General features: G+C 44.0%; 2 protein-coding genes and 1 pseudogene across 2 annotated transcripts; 1 reads left to right on the forward strand and 2 right to left on the reverse strand.

Annotated features, from left to right (window-relative positions):
• The first annotated feature begins 7,998 nt into the window (after positions 1 to 7,998).
• LOC145960110 (protein amalgam-like) lies at positions 7,999 to 9,549 on the forward strand (annotated as a pseudogene).
• A 2,292-nt stretch (positions 9,550 to 11,841) lies between these two features.
• Positions 11,842 to 16,030, reverse strand: LOC145960111 (uncharacterized). The gene is made up of 3 exons (XM_083079382.1): positions 16,003 to 16,030; positions 14,303 to 15,874; positions 11,842 to 12,044 (listed from the first exon to the last, which is right to left on the reverse strand). The coding sequence occupies exons 1-3, from the start codon at positions 16,028 to 16,030 to the stop codon at positions 11,842 to 11,844; spliced, it is 1,803 nt and encodes a 600-aa protein (XP_082935508.1).
• Positions 16,031 to 16,533: 503 nt separating this feature from the next.
• On the reverse strand, positions 16,534 to 17,445 carry LOC145960112 (uncharacterized). The gene has a single exon (XM_083079383.1). It carries the CDS (start codon positions 17,443 to 17,445, stop codon positions 16,534 to 16,536), a length of 912 nt encoding a protein of 303 aa, XP_082935509.1.
• Between the last annotated feature and the right edge of the window lie 1,776 nt (positions 17,446 to 19,221).

Genomic DNA, 19,221 nt, shown 5'->3' on the forward strand with positions numbered 1-19,221 from the left:
GTGAAGTGATATATGATGCAAGCTTATTTTTTTGCTCGATTTGTGATAAATGTATCGCTGGCGGTTTATCGCAATCTATTATCACGCAGAATCTAATGTTCATATAAATAAAGAAAAAAATTATATTGAAACAAGAGTTTCGAATGATGATTCGAATATATAAATTAATGAATCATTTTTATCTTTTGATAAGCGTAAGAAATCAGCGGAAATCAGATATGCCGCATTAATTGCTGAGAAAAATATCCCCTATCAAACGGCAAAAGAAATTCTTAATTTTTTCCAACATATAGGAAAAGATCCTAATGTGTTGAATAATATGAGTATGGACCGAACAAAATGTATAAATATTATTACAAACATTGTATGCCGGTTGAGACTAATCGTGTTGTCAATATTATTCAAAACACAAAATTTTCGATATTTATCGATGAAACATCTGATGTCACTAATAATAAATGGATAACTTTTATTGTCCGATACGTTGATCCGGAGACATTAGATGTTCGCTCGCAATTAGTTAAATTAATAAATATTGATGCCAAAGATTCAAGCGCAGAAAAGTTGTTCAATGCATTTAAAAGTGAAATGTGGAAATTACAGATACCATTGTTAAATATTGTTGCCTTGTCGTGCGACAATGCATCTGTTATGACAGGGAAACATTCGTCATTTAAAAAAAAATTAAAAGACATGTGTCCACGTTTATTAACATTCTTAAGCCCGTGTCATTCTGCTGCATTAGCCGCGCATGCTGCATGTACTAAAATTCCCGCATATTGCGATGAATTTCTTGAAAAAATTGCTAAATATTTAAATAGCAGTCCCAAACGTACGATTACTTTTCGCGAATTTTGTGAATGTTTCAAGAAACAAATCACAAAATATTAAAATTATGTGATACACGCTGGCTTTCTCATTATTTATGTATCGAACGACTTCTTGAATCTTGGGGGGGAAATACAATTAAATATTTTCTTACTAAAATAGTTGCGAGTGAAAAAACAAATTCTGGAAAATATTTATTATCTATGATAAACAACATAGAGATAAAAGCTTATTTTCTTTTTTTAAAATGTTTTAAATTCTTTAACGCATTTAATGCATTCTTTCAAGCGTAAGAAACGAGAATCCATTTATTGCAGCCAAAATCTGAAAACTTTCTTTTCAAAATCTGTTAAAATTTTTTAAAAGAAAAATATTTAAAAACATTTTCTACAAATATTATATTTTCACTAAAAGAAAATCAAAAAGCTCTTAATAAAATTATTTTGGGGCCAGAATGTGAGCAATATCTGAACGAATTAACGTTGAAAGATCACATAAATATAGTTAAAATTGTTCGAGAGAACTATTTAACATTTTATGTGACTGCTGCAGAAGAAATTTGTAAAAGATTACCTATAAATAATTAATTTTTACTAAAGTTACAAGTTTTTCAACCATCTGTAAGTTTATTCGATAATAATAGACAAACATCATTTGATGATGTTTCTCTCGTTGCTCAAACTCTCGGCGGTTTTGATGAAGATGCTTTAAAAAAAGAATGGATTGCAATAGCATCAGACCTTACAGTGGAAGAAAAACAAAATTTTTTAAAATTAAATTTTGACAATATATGGAAAGCAATTTTATAACGTCGGCACACCAATAATGTTCCTAAATATCCCAATTTAACGAATATTATAAATACTATTAAAACACTACCGAATTCTAATGCCGATCCTGACAGAATGTTTTCTCTTTTAAACAATTTAAAAACGAAAACACGTAATAGCTTTTCAACGGTTTCCGTTAATGCTATTTGTGTACAATAAATACAAATTGTAACAAATAATTTTCATACAAAATATTAAAAAATAAAATATCAAAACTAAATATGAAATCAATAATTACTATTAGCCAAGTACTTAAGAGCAATTTCTAAATTTGATATAATATTTGCCATGAAATATCAATTTTATACAGTAGAAATATTATACATAAATTCTCCCTAAGAAATTAAAATGCATTTTATATTTATTCAGAGAAAATTGATTTTTAAAATATTTAATGAAAATTAGGATTCTTTTAATTCTTAAAACATTGTTTATATAATGTATATAATTTAAAAAAAAATTTTACGCGTTTTAAATCGCAATTTTAATCGAAGTAAATTATAAAAACTTGGTGTGCCCGGATCGTAATCAAATATAGATTAAATATTTAATTACATAATGCCTAATATTTTACATTTTATTGGAGATATATTTGTTTATAATGTAAACAATCCGGATATGAAAATTATTTGTTGAGGTTCTGTTTTTTAGAAAAATGATTTTTTGAGAGAAAATTACTGTAAATTATTTTTAAGGAATTTTTTTATTAAACATGCATACAAGGTAGAATATTTTTTATGTACTTGGCGTATTTTTTTTACCTTTGTGAGGTCTTTTTTACAGGGATTGGTATATCTTTACTTTCTAAACAATTTTTAAATGCAGAATATAATTTGTCCGCGGAACAATCTGTTGCATCTAAAGAAATTAATTCTAATAATTGAGTAATACATTTTTTATCATCTAATGATACATATTTTACTAAAATACAAAGTAATTTATCGTTAGTAATAGTTGTATTTTCATCTACTAAAATTGAAAATTTTTGATTTTTTAAATGTGAAATAAGTTCCTCACTTTCACGTTTTGCTAAAGCATTTTTAATAAATTTTGCGTACATTTTTTTCTTGACAGTTTGAGATCATGAGCTATTTGTGAATCCGGACAAATTTCTTTAATAAAGGGACCATGTGATTTACGGTTTGAAAAGCTACATTATGTTCCGCGTAAAAAGAAGCTAATTTTATTTCGGCTGTTTTAACTTTCTTAACGGTCCTCATCTTTAATATTGAGCTTAGGTAATAAAGCAGATGGTGTGATATTACGGCTTTTAATATTCTTAATATGTATTTTTGTTTTCCAATGTTTTATTAAATCTGATTTACCACATAAAAGAATTTTATTGCAACTCGAGCAGAGAGCGCTTTTATTATTTTCATGTGGAGTTAACCAATCTTTAAAAATATCTATACTTAACCAAAAATGCTGGAATATTTTCATTTTTGATTTCTTCTCCTTTTCCTCTTCTTTTCCTTGAGATGTTGATGGTTATGGATGATCCATCATTCTTCTTTACTTTACACTTTTTTCTATACACATTTTCTTTCACAACACTAATTTACTCTACGCATTATAACTCTACTATGTCTACTGAAAACGCGGGAAAATTACGCGGAAAAGAACTCTTTATGCACATCTAGTGCTGCACTTAGATACATCCATGATAACAGCTGACGTTTAGCGTGACGTCAGTTTACGCATGCGCATAGAGGCTCTCGTGTGGGAAAAATCCCACGGCAGCGCATCACTGGTCGCAATTACTGCGGCCGAGGGCTGCGTCGTGGGGGAAGTGGCGATTGGTAGAGTCAACCGCTCCCCCGCGGTTGATTTTATCAGAGACTTAGCTTTGTATAGGCCAAATGCCCCGACCGCAACGGCCTAAAAAGTGGTCGACGCGGGTCCGCTCACCGTAAGGTGGGTGAAGGCCCTCGGGGCTCGTTCCTTGCAATGTTTCACATGCTTGGGAACGGGTCACACGAGGGCCCAGTGTAAAGTGGATAAGCAGTCTTTGTTACCGCTGCGGTTCACCCGGCCATAAGGCTGCTGGCTGCTCCGCCGAGCCCCGTAGCCCGTATTGTGCGGGCCAAGGTCTTAAGGCGGAGAACCGGTACGGGGGGGAAGGCATGTGCTTCCCTCCGACCGGAAAAGAAGACTGAGAAAGTGGGGGAGAAGAGTGCTTCTTCCCCTCCCAAAAAGAGACTGGTAATAAGGGGGGCCGGAGCGGTCGTCCGACACCATGCCAATAATTGGTCCGGTGGAAAGCCGGGAAGAGACGATGGTCGTCGAATAAGGACGAATCATCGCCTTTTTCAGGCGAATATTAACCACTCCACCAGAGCGCAGGACCTCCTGCTGCAGACCCTGGCAGAGTGGAATATAGACTTGGCGATAGTAGCCGAGCCGTACCACATTCCAGCAAGATCCAATTGGATCGGAGACGTGGACGGATTGGTCACTATTATTGGCAAAAATGGCGCGGATGCCCTTCCCTTCTCCTTATTGGGGAAAGAGGAGGGTTACGTCATCACCAAATGGGGGAAAAATCGCCGTGGTTGGGGGGATATTTTTCATCAAACAGCGACTTGGCCCAATTTAGTGTGTACCTGGACCGTTTGGCGACGGAAATCCATCGCCATTTGCCCGGTCCGGTGCTTGTTGCGGGGATCCTCAACTCCAAGTCGGTGGATTGGGGTTCTCCTGCGACGGACGCGCGGGGCTGAATCCTAACGGAATGGATGGCGGAGTTGAATCTTCTGGTTTTAAACAGAGGTTCGATTCACACCTGCGCGCGGCATAACGGCGGATCCATCGTTGATGTGACGTGTGGATCCCCGTCGATCACGCGCAAGGTGATCGGCTGAAGAGTGATAACGAAGTCGGAGACTCTGTTGGACCACCGATATATTCGGTGAGATGTCTCCGACCCCTCTCTAGGCAACCAGCCGCGCCTCCATGGTGGTACATCCCTACCATCCCACTAGGCGCTTAAACGCCTAGATGAGGACACGTTTATGGCAGCCGCTTCGACCAAGGCTCTGGAAGAGCCAGTGACGTCGACGGGGAAGTCACCTGGTTCCGGGAGGCTATGTCACAAATCTGTGACGCGAATCCGGGCCCTCCCTGCTCGGAAGGAGGTGTACTGGTGGTCATCAGAGATTGCGCAATTGCGCGCAACTTGTGTATGGAGGCACCATCAATACACTAGATGTCGTCGCAAACGGCATACGGAGGCTGAAGTGGTAGCGCTGCAGGAGGCTTTTAAAGAGGCGAAGTGCCTGCAGCGCGCCATTAAGAGAGCCAAAGATAAGGCCTGAGCTCTTGGAGACCTTCAATGAGGATCTATGGGGGCGCTGCTACTTGATCGTTAAAAAACGTCTACAGTCAAGGGGGTCCTCGATCACAAAGGGTCCCCCAGGAGCGGGCCAGCCACCGAGACAGGCGTCCAAGTACAAGATTGGACTGCCGTTCTGAGAGTCAATGAGGAGGAGCTGGCCAGGGCAATCAAGAGGCTTCGGGCGAAAAATATCGCCCCGGAGCCAGACGACATCCCTAGACGTGCCTGGGTCTTGGCCCTCGGTGTCCTCAGGGACAGTTTGAGGCGATTTTTTACAGCCTGTCTTCAGTCGGGGCGATTTCCCCTCAAATGGAAGGAGGCGGGTTTGGTCCCCCTCCGAAAAGAGGGGCGTCCCGCGGAGTCTCCCTTCGCGTACCGCCCGATATGTCTGCTGGATGAGGCGGGCAAACTCTTCGAGCGTGTGCTCGTTGCCCGCCTCAAACGGCACCTATCGCATTTCGAGAAGGTCGATCAACCGACGCGATTTTACGCGTACGGGCCCTCTCGGATGATGCTGTCTCCCGAGGTGGGATGGCGTTGATGGTATCTCTTCATATTGCCAACGTTTTTAATACTCTACTTTGGGACAGTGTTGTCAGGTGGGTCAGGTTTTTGGCGCATGCGCGACAGTAATGGTGGCTAACCAGAGCTGTATCACTGGTATCTGGTATCAGGTATCACATGGAAGATTTGGCGGGCTGAAAGAAAGTTACTGTATTACTGTATTTTATATTATGCGTGTGTGTAAACACATACGCATATATACGTAGATAAAAATGTGTGCCGTTGATTACTCGGAATAATTTTCTAAGAGAACATTTTTTCGGGCGACCAGCGGCACACCTTTTTGTCTGTATTAGATACTTCATTGAGGCCGCGTTCGCTGCGCATGCGCGAAAAACCTGACCCGCCTGACAACACTGCTTTGGGAGAGTATAAAGCGTGCACTCGGATATCACCGGGTGCCGCTTTATATGCAGGAAGTAATCGGGGATTACCTCCAGGACAGGTCTGTGACTTATCGGGTGCGGTACAAAGTGCCGCATAGGAGGGAAACGCAGTGCGGGGTTCCGCAGGGGTCTTAGAACTGGGTGCTGCGGGGCGCCCTCCTCCCGGGCCATAACCAAAGTGTCGTCTGCATAGCAGACCGTTCATTTGGACACATATCTTTTGCGTACCGTTCATTTGGACACGTTGCTTTTGGACATCATACACAATTTTCCATAATTTTAAATATACACACATGTATATAGAAGACTTGACATTTTTTATCAATTTATTAACTTTTTATTTTATAAACGAATGACAAATACAGAAAATTTGCGCACAGTTCGATTGCGCACATTTCTTTTGCGCACAGTTCAATTGCGCACTTCCAAAGTATATGCGTGGACACGGTGGGTTCGGCCTCCCTGCGGGGGACTCCATTATCAAAAACTAGACATATAGGTTCAAGTTGAACCTCGCTTCGCGTGGAAAAATATATGCGTGGACATACTGGGTTCCGCCTCCCTGCGGGGGGCACAACTATCAAAAACGAGACACATAAGTTCGGGTTGAACCTCGCTTCGCGTGGAAAGTTGCAAACCCATGTGGAGTGCGCAAAAGAAATGTGCGCAAAACAACTGTGTCCAAAAGCAACAGTATCCAATTGAACGATACGCAAAAGATATGTGTCCAAATGAACGGTGTGCAAATGTAACGTATCCAATCGAACGGTGCGCAATCTTATGTGTCTAATAGCATGGTGTGCAATTGCAACGTGTCCAATTGTATTGTGCGCAAATGAAGGCTTCTCCCCACAAGAGGGGGACGTCTGCGTACCCGCATCGCCCCTGTCTGGTTGAATGCCTCCGGAATTATAAGGGGGAGGCATCACCTCTCACAAAACTCATTGCCTGCTGGCTGAAAATTACCTATCCGCATTCGTATTGGACTCAATACGTCATACCGTCCAACGCGAGCCTCTCTCTTTTTAAGGGGAGAATAGAGAAAGAGACCCTCGGCGCAACGGACGTCCCGCCATTCCGCCGGTGTCAGGCCGACATACAGCCAAGAGTCCGTGCAATTGTGCAACCATTGTTAGGCGAAAGCGCCTGATCCTTCGGGTTTGGGAGCAGAGAAATATCTGTCATGATCCTTTCCTCTCTAATCTGCGGGACTTCTCGATACTCGCCCAGACATGCCACGGCTTTAGGACATTCCTATCCTAGCCCCAATTCGTGCAGGCGTCCACCTGACTTTAAAGACGTGACCGCAACATCCGTAACTTATGTCGATTTGTTCCTTCAGCACCAGAATCTAACAACATCTATTGCGGTATTCCACAAAATGCCCAAATACTCGATTGCCCGGTGGCTACAAAAGATTTTCTCTTAGACAGGAAAAGGTGTGCTCTTGGTTACTCCCTCCGTCCAATGAGTAACCTAGGCATGTCCGAAGACTACCAACAAACACCCGTTGGACTTAGGGAGCGTAAGCCCCTTCGTCCCGTCAAAGCGGCACACCACGAAGAGGAGGGAACCGTACCCCTAGCTCTATAAATCTACATGTGCTGCTTCCACCTGTAGTCTCAATCGAATGCGATATTTTCCGAGTCGTCAACATAGAAGATAATGTGACCGTACACTGTAATGTAACAGCTAACCTGCCATCGTCAGTGATCGAGTGGCCAGCTAAGAAAATAAAAACAGTCAAATTCCATTCTTCAATTGACTGGGGTCAAGCCGAAACATGCCGGCATTTACATATGTCATGCAGAAAACGTAATCTATTGGACTAATAATACAAACCGCAATCACTCGGCAGATGCTAGAATTACTATTCAGGTACAATGCTAGAATTACTATTCAGGTGCGATACAAGCCTGGTGGGCTGTCAAGAGCATCTCGGTCCCGGTAGTCACAATTGAGAATACACCAATAACGTAGACGTATAGTTAATTCATCTGGGTACCCAGAACTGTATTACAAGCGGTGGAAAGAAAACAAAAACAGAACAACTGTGATGTCGATATTATCCAATTCTAAATATGGGATTAATTCTGTGCGTCTCGACGACAATGGGCTTTACAAATGTCTCCCAATTAATGAAATTGGTTCTGGAACAGAACAGAAACATCAATAAATTTGTTTATCAACCTCCAATATTTCTTATTAAACCACAACCGTACGTAACGAAAAAGTAAGTAGCAGAGAAGTTTCTATCTATAAATAGTAATTATACATTGTATTAATAAGTAGTAATTACTCTATAAGTATAATTATACATAGTAGTAATAATACATTGCGCGCGAATGTAAAAAGATCATGTTATATTAAACTTATATAAACTTTTCTTGATTTTCTTTTTGAAGAAGAATTGAATTTTCATTTATAATAAAGAACGTAGCTATTTCTAAATTATCTCTTATTTTTATCGGAAAACTGTTTTATTAATATTTTTGAAGACATAATCATAACACATTTTATACGCTATAGATAATAATATTATAGATAATAACAATTACGTATCTGTAAATATAATTGACTTTTTTGTAAAGATGCATTATATTTTTCAATTGTTTGAGCCTTCAATTCTCCAGTTGTTTTAAAATACGTTAGCGTAATTTATAGAAGTCTAGCGTAATTATAGAATTCTATCTTTGTTTTCTTCTGCACTTTTCTTTCAATATGTATCATTTGGAGAATAAAATAATTTTTTGTAGATATAACAAGATATATGTTCCGTCCAATAATGTAACCTCTTCTTATTTATCGCAAAGTCCGCGATTCGTTGTTTAAAGTATTCTGTGTAAGAAAAGGTACGTCACGTCCTAACGTGCGTTGGCTGAAGGACAAGAATTAACGGCCGACGAAAGATACAAAATAATTACAACAGAATCGAAGAACATTGGTAGTGTAATCGTAAATTCCACATTGAATTTTTTGAGGCATGAACGCTCGCAAAATGAAATCACGAAAATTATACTTGCATTTTTATCAACAAAAAAAAGTTGAATCTGCAATGATCTTACAAGTAAAATATAAACCAATAATGCTGAATATATATATATATATATATATATATATATATATATATCAGTATGGAAAAGTAGCCTATAATGTTCAAGAAACTGCTTAAATGATTTGCAAAGTGCAAAACTGGCCAAAGCCATAATTTCATTGAAGTTTTAGTTCCAATGTAACGATTCTTCATTCCCTGAATGATAGTCATTACGAGATCGCCACCACAAGCTGTTGTTACTCTGACGCATATATATCCATTTTAAAAATAATTAATATTCGGGAATCTGATTATAGGAATTATATTTGTCAACTTGTCAATTCTCATGGCAATGCTATATCTGTTATCAAGATAGTACTAAAAGAGGTTCCAGAAAAACCAACTAACATCACTGCCATAGAAAGTGGGCTTACGTACATCTTATTTTTATGGCAAATAGGTTTGGATGGCGACTTACTAATCACGAGATATTTTGTTTCGTACAGAAAAGTGGGCATTGTTAACTGCACACTCAAAACTCCGCCATTCAATACTCGTAAATCTGTTAATTAATGACTCTATTTTAATTGTACATCTGTAACGGGCGGTTCTTCGTATACCGCGGAATCTAAATTATACGGATAGCCGTCGGATCCAGGTGGCGGAGATCAAATAATTCGGCGACGTATATATGGGTGAAATAATGAATTTATTGTTTCGGTGTATATGTACAAATGTGTGTGTGAGTGTATGCGCGTGTATATATGATAATGTACAAATGTGTGTGTGTGTGTGTGTGTGTGTGTGTGTGTGTGTGCGCGCGTGTATAGGCGATGCACTGGGCAAGAATATAAATTAATGTCCGGGCGAGATGCACTTGTTCGATTCTCGGTATCGGCGCGTTATCGCGTTTTTGCCGCGTTTCTTGCCCGGTGTTTACAGCACAGCTGTTCGGCGCTTTAAATCCCGATGCTTCGGTAATTTATTATAATTCTATCCCCTTTAAAGATTTAAGGTTTCGGAAGGCGTCGCGACGCTAGCAAGCGGCTCGTGTTCCACCCCGTGAAGGCGCGATGCCTGATAAGGATCTAGGTTCGGAGGCGAGTTCAAAGGCGCCGATATCGGTCGGCAGAGGCAGCGTTCACACTACCTTCTGGCCTTGTTACTTTCGCAAGGATTTTCTCTAGTTTGCTTTGCTTGCCTTCAGATGAGCTCGGCTGCTTGAGAAGGATCGGAAGGATCTGTCTGGATGTGCCGTCGAGAGCCCGTTTTATACTTGGCTAATTATCCGCGCCGGCGTATTCGGTAATTACCCCCACCGAGCGGCGGTAAAAATCGGAGCGGTTCGGATCCGCCCGGGGGAGTTCGGGGTGCCGAGCGCGGGTTCTCAACCTCTGGTAACGGCACCCGACGGCAGTGTCGCAATAATTGAGTATTCCTATCCGGATGTTTGCTAAATTATTAAAAATGGGCGCACAGCGCCTCTGCCTTTGCCCGACCGATGTTCGTCGGGCGGCAGCTTCCGGCCGGTGTTCGCCGGGAAACGATGCATTCGGGGGTGCATCGTTACACATCTAATCCATGTAATGTGATTAATTTGGAACACATTCAGATTTATACCTTCAAGATGAAAGTCTATAATACCAAATATTATTCGGATTACTCCGAGATAACTGTCTCCACTCTAATAAAAATATCCACTTTAGAGCGAATGAATTTTAAGCCAAAGAGCAAACATTATTATTAGTTATCTCTAATACATGTCACACAATGATGATTAATGACATATGTTGAAAAATCCGATGAAGACATCAACAATTCGAGTGTCGTGAAGACTCTCAAAGTTTCCTTTATGAACGGAAATACATCCATTTACAAAGAAAAAAATACTGGAAAATTTCAAGCAGCGATAGATCTTCATTGAGAGTTAAACTGTGCCTCAAAATAGATCCGCAAAAATGCGAAGAATGGAAGAAACTAGAAAATAAATTATCTGCGAAAAGTAATATGATTATATTTAATGGTTTTACAAAATTGACTATAGTCAATTAAAATAATGTAATATACTTTATATGCGTTTGCTAAGAAACTTATTACATTAGATTTTAGAAAAAACGAAATATTTTATTAATAAAAAAATTGGATTTTAATATTTTTAATAAATATTATTTTCATTAATTTATTTCTTGTGATTCTAAAATAATGTAGTATTTTAAATTAGGACAAATTAATTTTAGCTATTGTACTTTAGGAACGACTTTCTTAAATTGAAGACATTTTCTTATTTTTTTTCGCAGTTGAACCATTCCACACGGACGATGGATTAATAATGATATTAGCAAGCGGAATGTTCTTTCTATTGCTTGCAGTTTTTATATTCTCTCTACGCTACGAAAAACGTTATGCTCATGGGTTTTAATCGATATCAATACTATATATAATAAGATAACTATATAAAAAATAGCAGGTTAAATCGCCAGCGAATGTGCTCGGCGAGTCCCTCGACGATACGCTGTTGATCCGTGCTACTGGCCGCAAAGAGGTTACGGAGCTGGGAGTCGGCCCCCACAAAGATTGCCCCACAGTCGCTTCACAGGATGCTACAAAGTCCACGGTGTGAGACAAATCTCCTCAATGCAGCGAAGAACGCCTCGGAGATGACCCCGAGAAGGATGGCCCGTGCTCAAGCACAGACAGCTACGAATGCCTTGTAGACCTTGTGTCCTCTCCCTCGGGTAGCCCGCAACTGCACGGGACCGGCGTAATCGATTCCGATGTTGAAGAAGGACCTTGCTGATGTTACCCGCTCATGGGAAAGATCACCCATAAGTTGTTGAAGTGCTACCGCCCGCTATCGCACTCTTGTCACACAGTGATAGATAATTCGTTTGACCAAGGAGCGAGTGGAATCCAATACCGTTGACGCACTAGGCCCAAGGTCGCTGTACTTCTCTGTGCAGGGATCTCCGATGGCACGTCTCGATGATCAACCGCGAAAAATGGGAATTTCCTGGCAGGATAGCCGGATGCCGCTCCTCGTAGTCCAGACCCAGACAGCACAGGACATCCTATGGACATTCATTTTATGTCCATTTTACGTCCGCACGTCCATGGACATGAAATGTACGTCCATCGTACATCCGATTTGAGACATCCGTTAACGGCCAATATTTGGACGTCCACAAGATGTCCGGTCTTGGACGACAAAGTTTCGCGCGAGCACGCAAGGGTGTGTTAGTTCGTTCGTTTACCGCTACGCGACGTGCGATGCGCCATCTTTCTCGTATTTAAGTTTTAGTTATGAGAATTATATAAAGTTTGCAAAGGTAACAAATAAGATTAAAAATATATTGTTCAATTTAATTTCTGATCTAAATGGACGAGATACACTGTTTCAAATATTAAATTGATTTTATAAGTTGGGCAAGTAAATGTCCGGCGAATAAACGAAAATAATCCGTTCATTATGTATTTAAAATGTAAAGTGCAATATGCAAATATAAATTATACATAAAATTTTTATATGAAATTTTTATGTAAAATTTTATATGAAATAGATAAATTATATTATCATTTAGGGATTAAAGTATGTCCACCGTTTCATAAACAAATATACTACGGACGTCCATTGAATGTCCGAAGAACGTAAAACGGATCATCTGTAGATATCCTCAATATCCATAACGGTCGTCTTGTGGATGTCCTTCGGATATTTGTGTGCTGTCGATTCGATAGGAAAACCCAAAAATTTGTGTTGTGGAGGCCCCCCTCTTGTGGAGACCCCTGGGCTTCAGCTCCTGTTGCCCCCCCTCCCTAAATCCGGCCCTGATTATGAGGCTTGAAATTATACTATATTACAATCTTTATTTTAATTTATTGTTACAGTTCTAAAAGAAATTTTTAGCTACAGCAGTCTTTCACTTTAAAACAATTTTCTTTATCTTCGTTTCTCAGTACTATTAATATATCAGAACATTAAATATAAGAGGCACTGCAAGAAAAATAAGAGATATTGTATTACACAACTCATTTCAGTTCATTAATACATATGCTTGAAAAATAAACTAATTATATATATTTGACAATTTTAGTTAAACTCATTTTATTTATCTTTCTCACATTAAATGGATCTTTCTGAAGGTAATTAATAAAAGAAGACTACGAAAAAGTAAAAGTAAAATTGTATTGCAAATCGCATTTTAAGTTACTATCATATGTCTTCAAATTATATTCTGCGTGTCTTTTCATAGTTAAATTATCACAATTTCTTCTCAAAAATCTTTCGTTTTTTACATTAAATATGTGTTTGAGCGAAAGCGCGAGATATGCTGGGAAGTGAGCGCGGCACGAGAGAATACAGAACGATAAGTCTCGATATATGTATATCTATGTACAAGTTCTTTATTCTATCTCACAAATATAAAGTTTTAATATATTTACAGTCTTAATTACTAACGAAACAAAGGATCGAAAATTCGAGCTGAATTCCTTAATCCGCAAGCAACGGAGAAAGTTGATTAATTCCGCGAGCAACGGAAAGCACGTTTTTTAAATTCGGAGAGCTAAATGAGCGCGTCGGAGACTTTTCGACAAAAGGCACAGCGCTCTCCGATCGCGTCAATTTATACTCAAGCTCTTCTTGAAAGATTCAGATTTTTCAAGCACTCGACAGTTACGGAGATAACGTTTAAAATTTAACGATCTAACGTGTCCTGTTGTTATTAGATCTTTCGAGAAGGGCGAGCGTTGTTTTCGGATTTGCGCTGACAAAGAGATATCTCGCTATCAGCTGCCAGGGGCGCCGAATTAAAGATCGGGCCCTCGACTCTCTTTTCAATCGAGTATAATTACGTTTATTTTAGTTAATTTTTTAACGCTCGACGAATCTCGAACATCCCGCCCGCCTTGCCCGAAGCGTCGGGCGAAAAGATGCGCAAAGACGGCAGGAGTCTCGGTGGTTTCCCCCCTCTTTTTTTTTGTGAACCAGTGTCGGCGCGATGCGGCTGCAATTGACGGAAAAAAAGGAGATAATCGAGATACGCAAGGTGAGTAAAACAATTATGTTTGGGTTGAGTCTGGGAGTGCAGATTCGTCACTGTTGGGGAGGAAGACGAGTTTGGTTACAGGACGAGTGTATGTGTTAGTCGCGGTACGGATCTCGACGACGCGCACGTAGCCATCCGCTCCAGGATACACTTTGGTGATACGGGCGAGAGGCCACTTAGCTGCCGATGTCAGCTCGCTACACAATAGACAAAGTCTGCCGACGCATGCCTCGCGGTTGGCCTTGGACCATTTCGGACGATGAGCCAGAGTATGTAGGTACTCTCTGGGGACCACCGCTGCCAAAAATGGTCCTTCATCCGCTGCAATAGCTGCCAGCGCGAGAGACGCGCGGGGGGCTCCTCGGCGAGAGACGGCTCTGAAACGGCGGTGAGAGCGGCGCCGATCAGGAAGTGCCCCGGAGTCAGGGCACTGCAATCCTCCGGGTCGTCGGATAGCGGTTGAAGCGGTCGCGAATTGAGGCAAGCTTCGATTTGTGCGAGTAGTGTAGCCATTTCCTCGTACGTGAGGGTGGCTTCGCCGATTACTCGCCGAAGGTGGAACTTCATTGATTTGATGGCCGCTTCCCAGATTCCCCCGAAGTTAGGAGCTGCCGGAGGGTTGAAGCGCCACCGGATCCGTTCCTGTGCAGCGAGTGAGGCGACCCGTCGGCCCTCCCGGCTGGCGGCAGAGAACAATTCCTTCAGTTTAGAGTCGGCTCCGACGAAATTCGTACCGCAGTCGCTATAGAGTGTTCGGCACATTCCTCGCCGGGCGACAAATCGCCGCAAGGCGGCCAAGAAGGCGTCCGAGGAGTAATCAGAAGCTACGTCGAGGTGGATCGCCCTGGAACTCAAACAAATGAAAACGACGATAAAAGCTATAACCGCCTTGTGTTCTCGGCCCTTGCTGGTGCGGAGCCAAACGGGTCCGGCATAGTCCACGCCGGTATTCAGAAAAGGCCGGCCAGGTGTTACCTGAGGTGCTGGAAGGTCTCCCATCAGAGGCTGAGGAGTTGCCGCCCGCCATCGCACGCACTTCAAACAGCGATGGATATGGCCCTTGACCAGCGAGCGGCCACGAGGAATCCAGTATTCCTGGCGAATAGAGCACAAGGTCAGCTGGGCCCCGCCGTGCAGCGTCCTCCGATGATGCGCATCAATGATGAGGTGAGTAAGGCGAGACGACCCTAGCAGAATTATGGGGTGAGTAGCGTCAAACGCCATCTGAACATGTCGCAGCCGCCCGCCGACGCGGAGGACTCCAGACTTATTGTATTTTGTAGCTTGGATAACGCGTAGCCATGTGAGCCGGGCCTCCTCCAGCTCGTCAGGACCCAGCACTTCGGGTTCAAATGCACCGGGTTGTTGAAGGCGGTGACCACGTAGCCATCGGCGGCAGGAAGTGATTCGCAGCAACCGTTGTATAGAGGAATAGCGGAGAAGCAATTCCGGCTCTTCGTCTCCTGGCTTGTCCACCGCGGCGGCGTGAGTGCGAGTGCGTCTCTCGGGGAGGTCAACGTCGCCAAGCTCCTCCCCGAATGCAGTCCAAGGGTCAGTCTCCGTCCGAATCCATGGAGGCCCCTGCCACCAAAGAGGATGGTTCACTAGGTCGCCAAGGAATAAGCCGCGTGAAGCGCAGTCGGCCGGGTTGTCGCGACCAGGTACGTGATGCCAGAAGGCGTCTGGCAATGATGTCTGAATCTCGCTGACTCTGTTCGCTACGTAGGTGACCCAGGACGAAGGATGGCCGCGGATCCAGCCCAAGGTGACTGTGGAATCGGACCATGAGTGCAGCGGCGCTTTCTCCGCCTTGATGAGGGGCAGCGCGTGAGCAACCAATCGAACCAAGAGCGCTGCAGCAGACAGTTCCAGTCACGGTAAGGAGATTTGCTTCAGCGGAGCGACCTTTGTCTTCGCTGCGACCAACCTTACTTCACTCTTTCCATCCTTTTCTGATTTCAGATAGACGACTGCTGCGTACGCCCTAGTTGAAGCGTCAGCGAAACCATGGACTTCCAGATTGCAATCTGCAGCTCCTCCGCCCAACCACCAGGAATTTTAATCTGCTCGAGGCAGGGAAGTTCCCTCTCGAACCGATGCCATTGTCGCGCGTCCTCGTCCGGTAGCGGAGTGTCCCAGTCAACACCGAGCAACCAAGTTGACTGTACGAAAGTCTTGGCTAACAATGTTCACGGAGAAAGCCAACCGAGAGAGTCAAACAGCTTCGCCGTCAAGGACAGGACTGATCGTTTCGAGACCGTGGAGAGGGTGATCGGCTTCAAAGAAAAAGAGAAGAGGTCGTCGCAAGGTTGCCAGCGCAAGCCTAGCGTGGCGTGACTCTCGCCCGGTTGCCACCGTCTCGTGTCTCGTTGAAGGCAGTCCTCTGCTGGTAGGTCCTCCAGCAACTTAATGTCGTTTGCCGACCATTTTTTAAGGGGGAATCCGCCTGCCTTGCAGATCTGTACTAACTGCTGCTGGATCTCCAGGGCTTCTGGCAAGGTCGATGCGCCCGTCAAGATATCGTCCATGTAGACGTCCGAGCGAAGGACAGCGGCGCCTCGAGGAAGTTGATGGCCTTCGTCGTCGGCGAGCTGTTTGAGTGTGCGGATCGCCAGATACGGGGCACAGGATAATCCGTAACGGTGTTCAACCAGTACTCCTTGATGTCTTCGTTAGCACTTTCTCGCCACAAGATGCTTTGTAGCCCTCGATCGTCCGGATGCACCATGATCTGCCGGTACATCTTCTCGATGTCGGTCGCAAAGACGTACCGATGCCGTCGCCACTGAAGCAGGATATCGGCCAAGGCTGGAAGCAAATTGGGTCTCGTGTTCAGGAATTTGTTGAGGGTGTCCCCGTTCGGCAAGGAGCTCGAGCCGTTGAATACCACCCTGAGCTTTGTAGAAGTGCTAGCCTCGCGTAACACACCGTGGTGAGGCAGGTAACAGGCTCGTTGAGGAAGCTCCTCGGAGGATACTGAAGCCTGCGTCATATGTCCTAGGTCTACGTATTGTTTCATGAACTCTACATACATACTGCGGAAAGTGTTCTCCTTTTCAAATTTTGATGTGATATGTTGCAGGACACGGCAAGCAGCTCGACGTGTCCCCGCTAGATCGGGTAGCGGCTCGAGCGTAGGCAGCCGCACGACATATCGCCCGTCGGGAGCTCGCGAGTGAGTACGTTGGTAGTGATCCTCGCACTCTAGTTCGTCCTTGGAGAGGAGATGCGCTGGCCGTTGAGTTTCCTCTTGCTCCCAAAACCGACGCACTAAGATCGCGAGGTCCTCCTCGACTCGACACTGATAAGTGCTGACATGATGTCCAGCAGTCGTTTCCCCCGCTGCGCCGGAGAGGATCCAACCTAGCGACGTGTGTTGAGCTACCGGTTCGCTAGCACCTCCCTGGCCGAGTGGCGTAAACATCGGCGCCCAGGAGAATATCTACTGGATCCGCTGAGCGGTAGTCGGGGTCGGCGAGTTCCAGACCATGAAGATGTGGCCAGGTCAGTGCACTGGAGCTGAGCCCGCCAGAGTAAATTGTGAGCTGCGGTAGCACGAGGGCGGCGACAGTGATCGAGGGGCCGCCCCACCGAGAGCGGAAGGTAAGCGACACTCTTCCTTTGGAAACGCCCGTCTTTGTTCCGCCGACGCCGAAGACCGTGACGGATGCTGAGGAGCGAGATAACCTTAACTGCTGCGCGAGTCGCTCCGACACGATCGACGATTCCGAGCCTTGGTCAATTAGAGCGCGAGCGTGGTGCCATACCACGGACCGGTCGACTACGCGGACGCGCCCTGTTGCGAGGAGCCCTGCCACATGTACGGGGTTTGATTGCTGCGCGACGTGAGAGGTTTTCGCTGTATCGGCCTCTCGGTACGCGTCGTGAAGTGACGAGTGATGACGACCACCACACGCCGAACAGTTCTTTTTTTATGTGCACTCGCTCGTCTTGTGTCGACCGAGACAGTTCTCGCACAAGTTAGTTTCCGACACGTGCTGTTTGCGCTCCGCGGCAGTTTTATTTTTGTAACTTTCACAAAACATCACGAAGTGCTCACCCTGACAGTTAGTGCATCGTCCTCGGCCTCCTTCCTTAGCCTCCTGCTTACGAGCGTGGTGACTCCGAGTGATCCTTGTACTCGCGGTCTTCGTACTGCTGTCTCCTTTCGCCGGGAGCATTGCTTCGAGAGTATGCAGTCGCTTCTCCATAAACAATTCCAGCGATTCGTATGACGGTGCGGTGGAGTCGCTGATTGAGTTTTCCCACTCGCGGTGCGATCGTGGGTCTAAAAGTTCCACCGATGAGTACACGAATAAATCTTCGCTGCTGATGACTGGACGGCCGATACCCTCTAGAGCGCCGACGGTCGCTTTAATCCCATGGAACACTTTGCGCATCTCCACAGCGGACTCGCTTTTCATTTTAGGCAATGCGAGAAAATTAGCCAGATAGGAGCGAATTAAGAGCCGTTTATTCTCGTAGTAGTCGCTGAGGATTTTCCACGCCCGCTCGAAATTCTCGTCAATAGTCGTTAAGCTCCGTATAAGTAACTCGGCTTCTCCTTTTAGACAGGTCTTCAGGTAGTGGAGTTTTTCTACCGGTGACGAGGAGGTATCCTTACCGATGATCGACTTAAACAGATCCCGGAAAGCTGGCCAGTCTTCATACTTCCCGGAGGAGGTTGGCAGTTGAATCCGAGGAAGGGTGGTACGCGCCGTCGGCTTGGCTGTCTCGGCAGGTGCTGGCACCTTCGTGTGAAGGGCGCTCTTAAGGTCGAATAGCAGACCCTTATTTACCAGGTAAGCTTTCTCGTCAAGAGCGGGTACGTCCTGTTTCATATACTCCTCGTTTTTCAGTTGAGCTATGTGAGCCACGAGCTCGTCGTTTATGGTGTCGAATTTGGTCCAGAACTTCTCCAGGTTCTGAAGTCGGGCTTCGATGGCTCCTAGTGTGACCTTAGCAGAACCGAGCTTCATTAGATTCTCATACGAGCGAGCAATTTTTCCGTAGAGTTCGGTGGCAGCGGCCACAATAGCCTTCACCTTCGGATCCATTTCACTATTTTTACAGGTGGATGTACTCAGAAGCACTGAAGAACTCCCGCACTATCTCGTTTACACGACACAAGAGCACTGATCGCGATTATCCGGCTCGAAGGACCAACAAATGTTTGAGCGAAAGCGCGAGATAGGTTGGG

The sequence above is a fragment of the Camponotus vicinus genome, unplaced genomic scaffold (genome assembly GCF_025532165.1).
Source record: "Camponotus vicinus isolate PSW18456_S1 unplaced genomic scaffold, iyCamVici1.0 SCAF_10, whole genome shotgun sequence".
NCBI lineage: Eukaryota > Metazoa > Arthropoda > Insecta > Hymenoptera > Formicidae > Camponotus > Camponotus vicinus.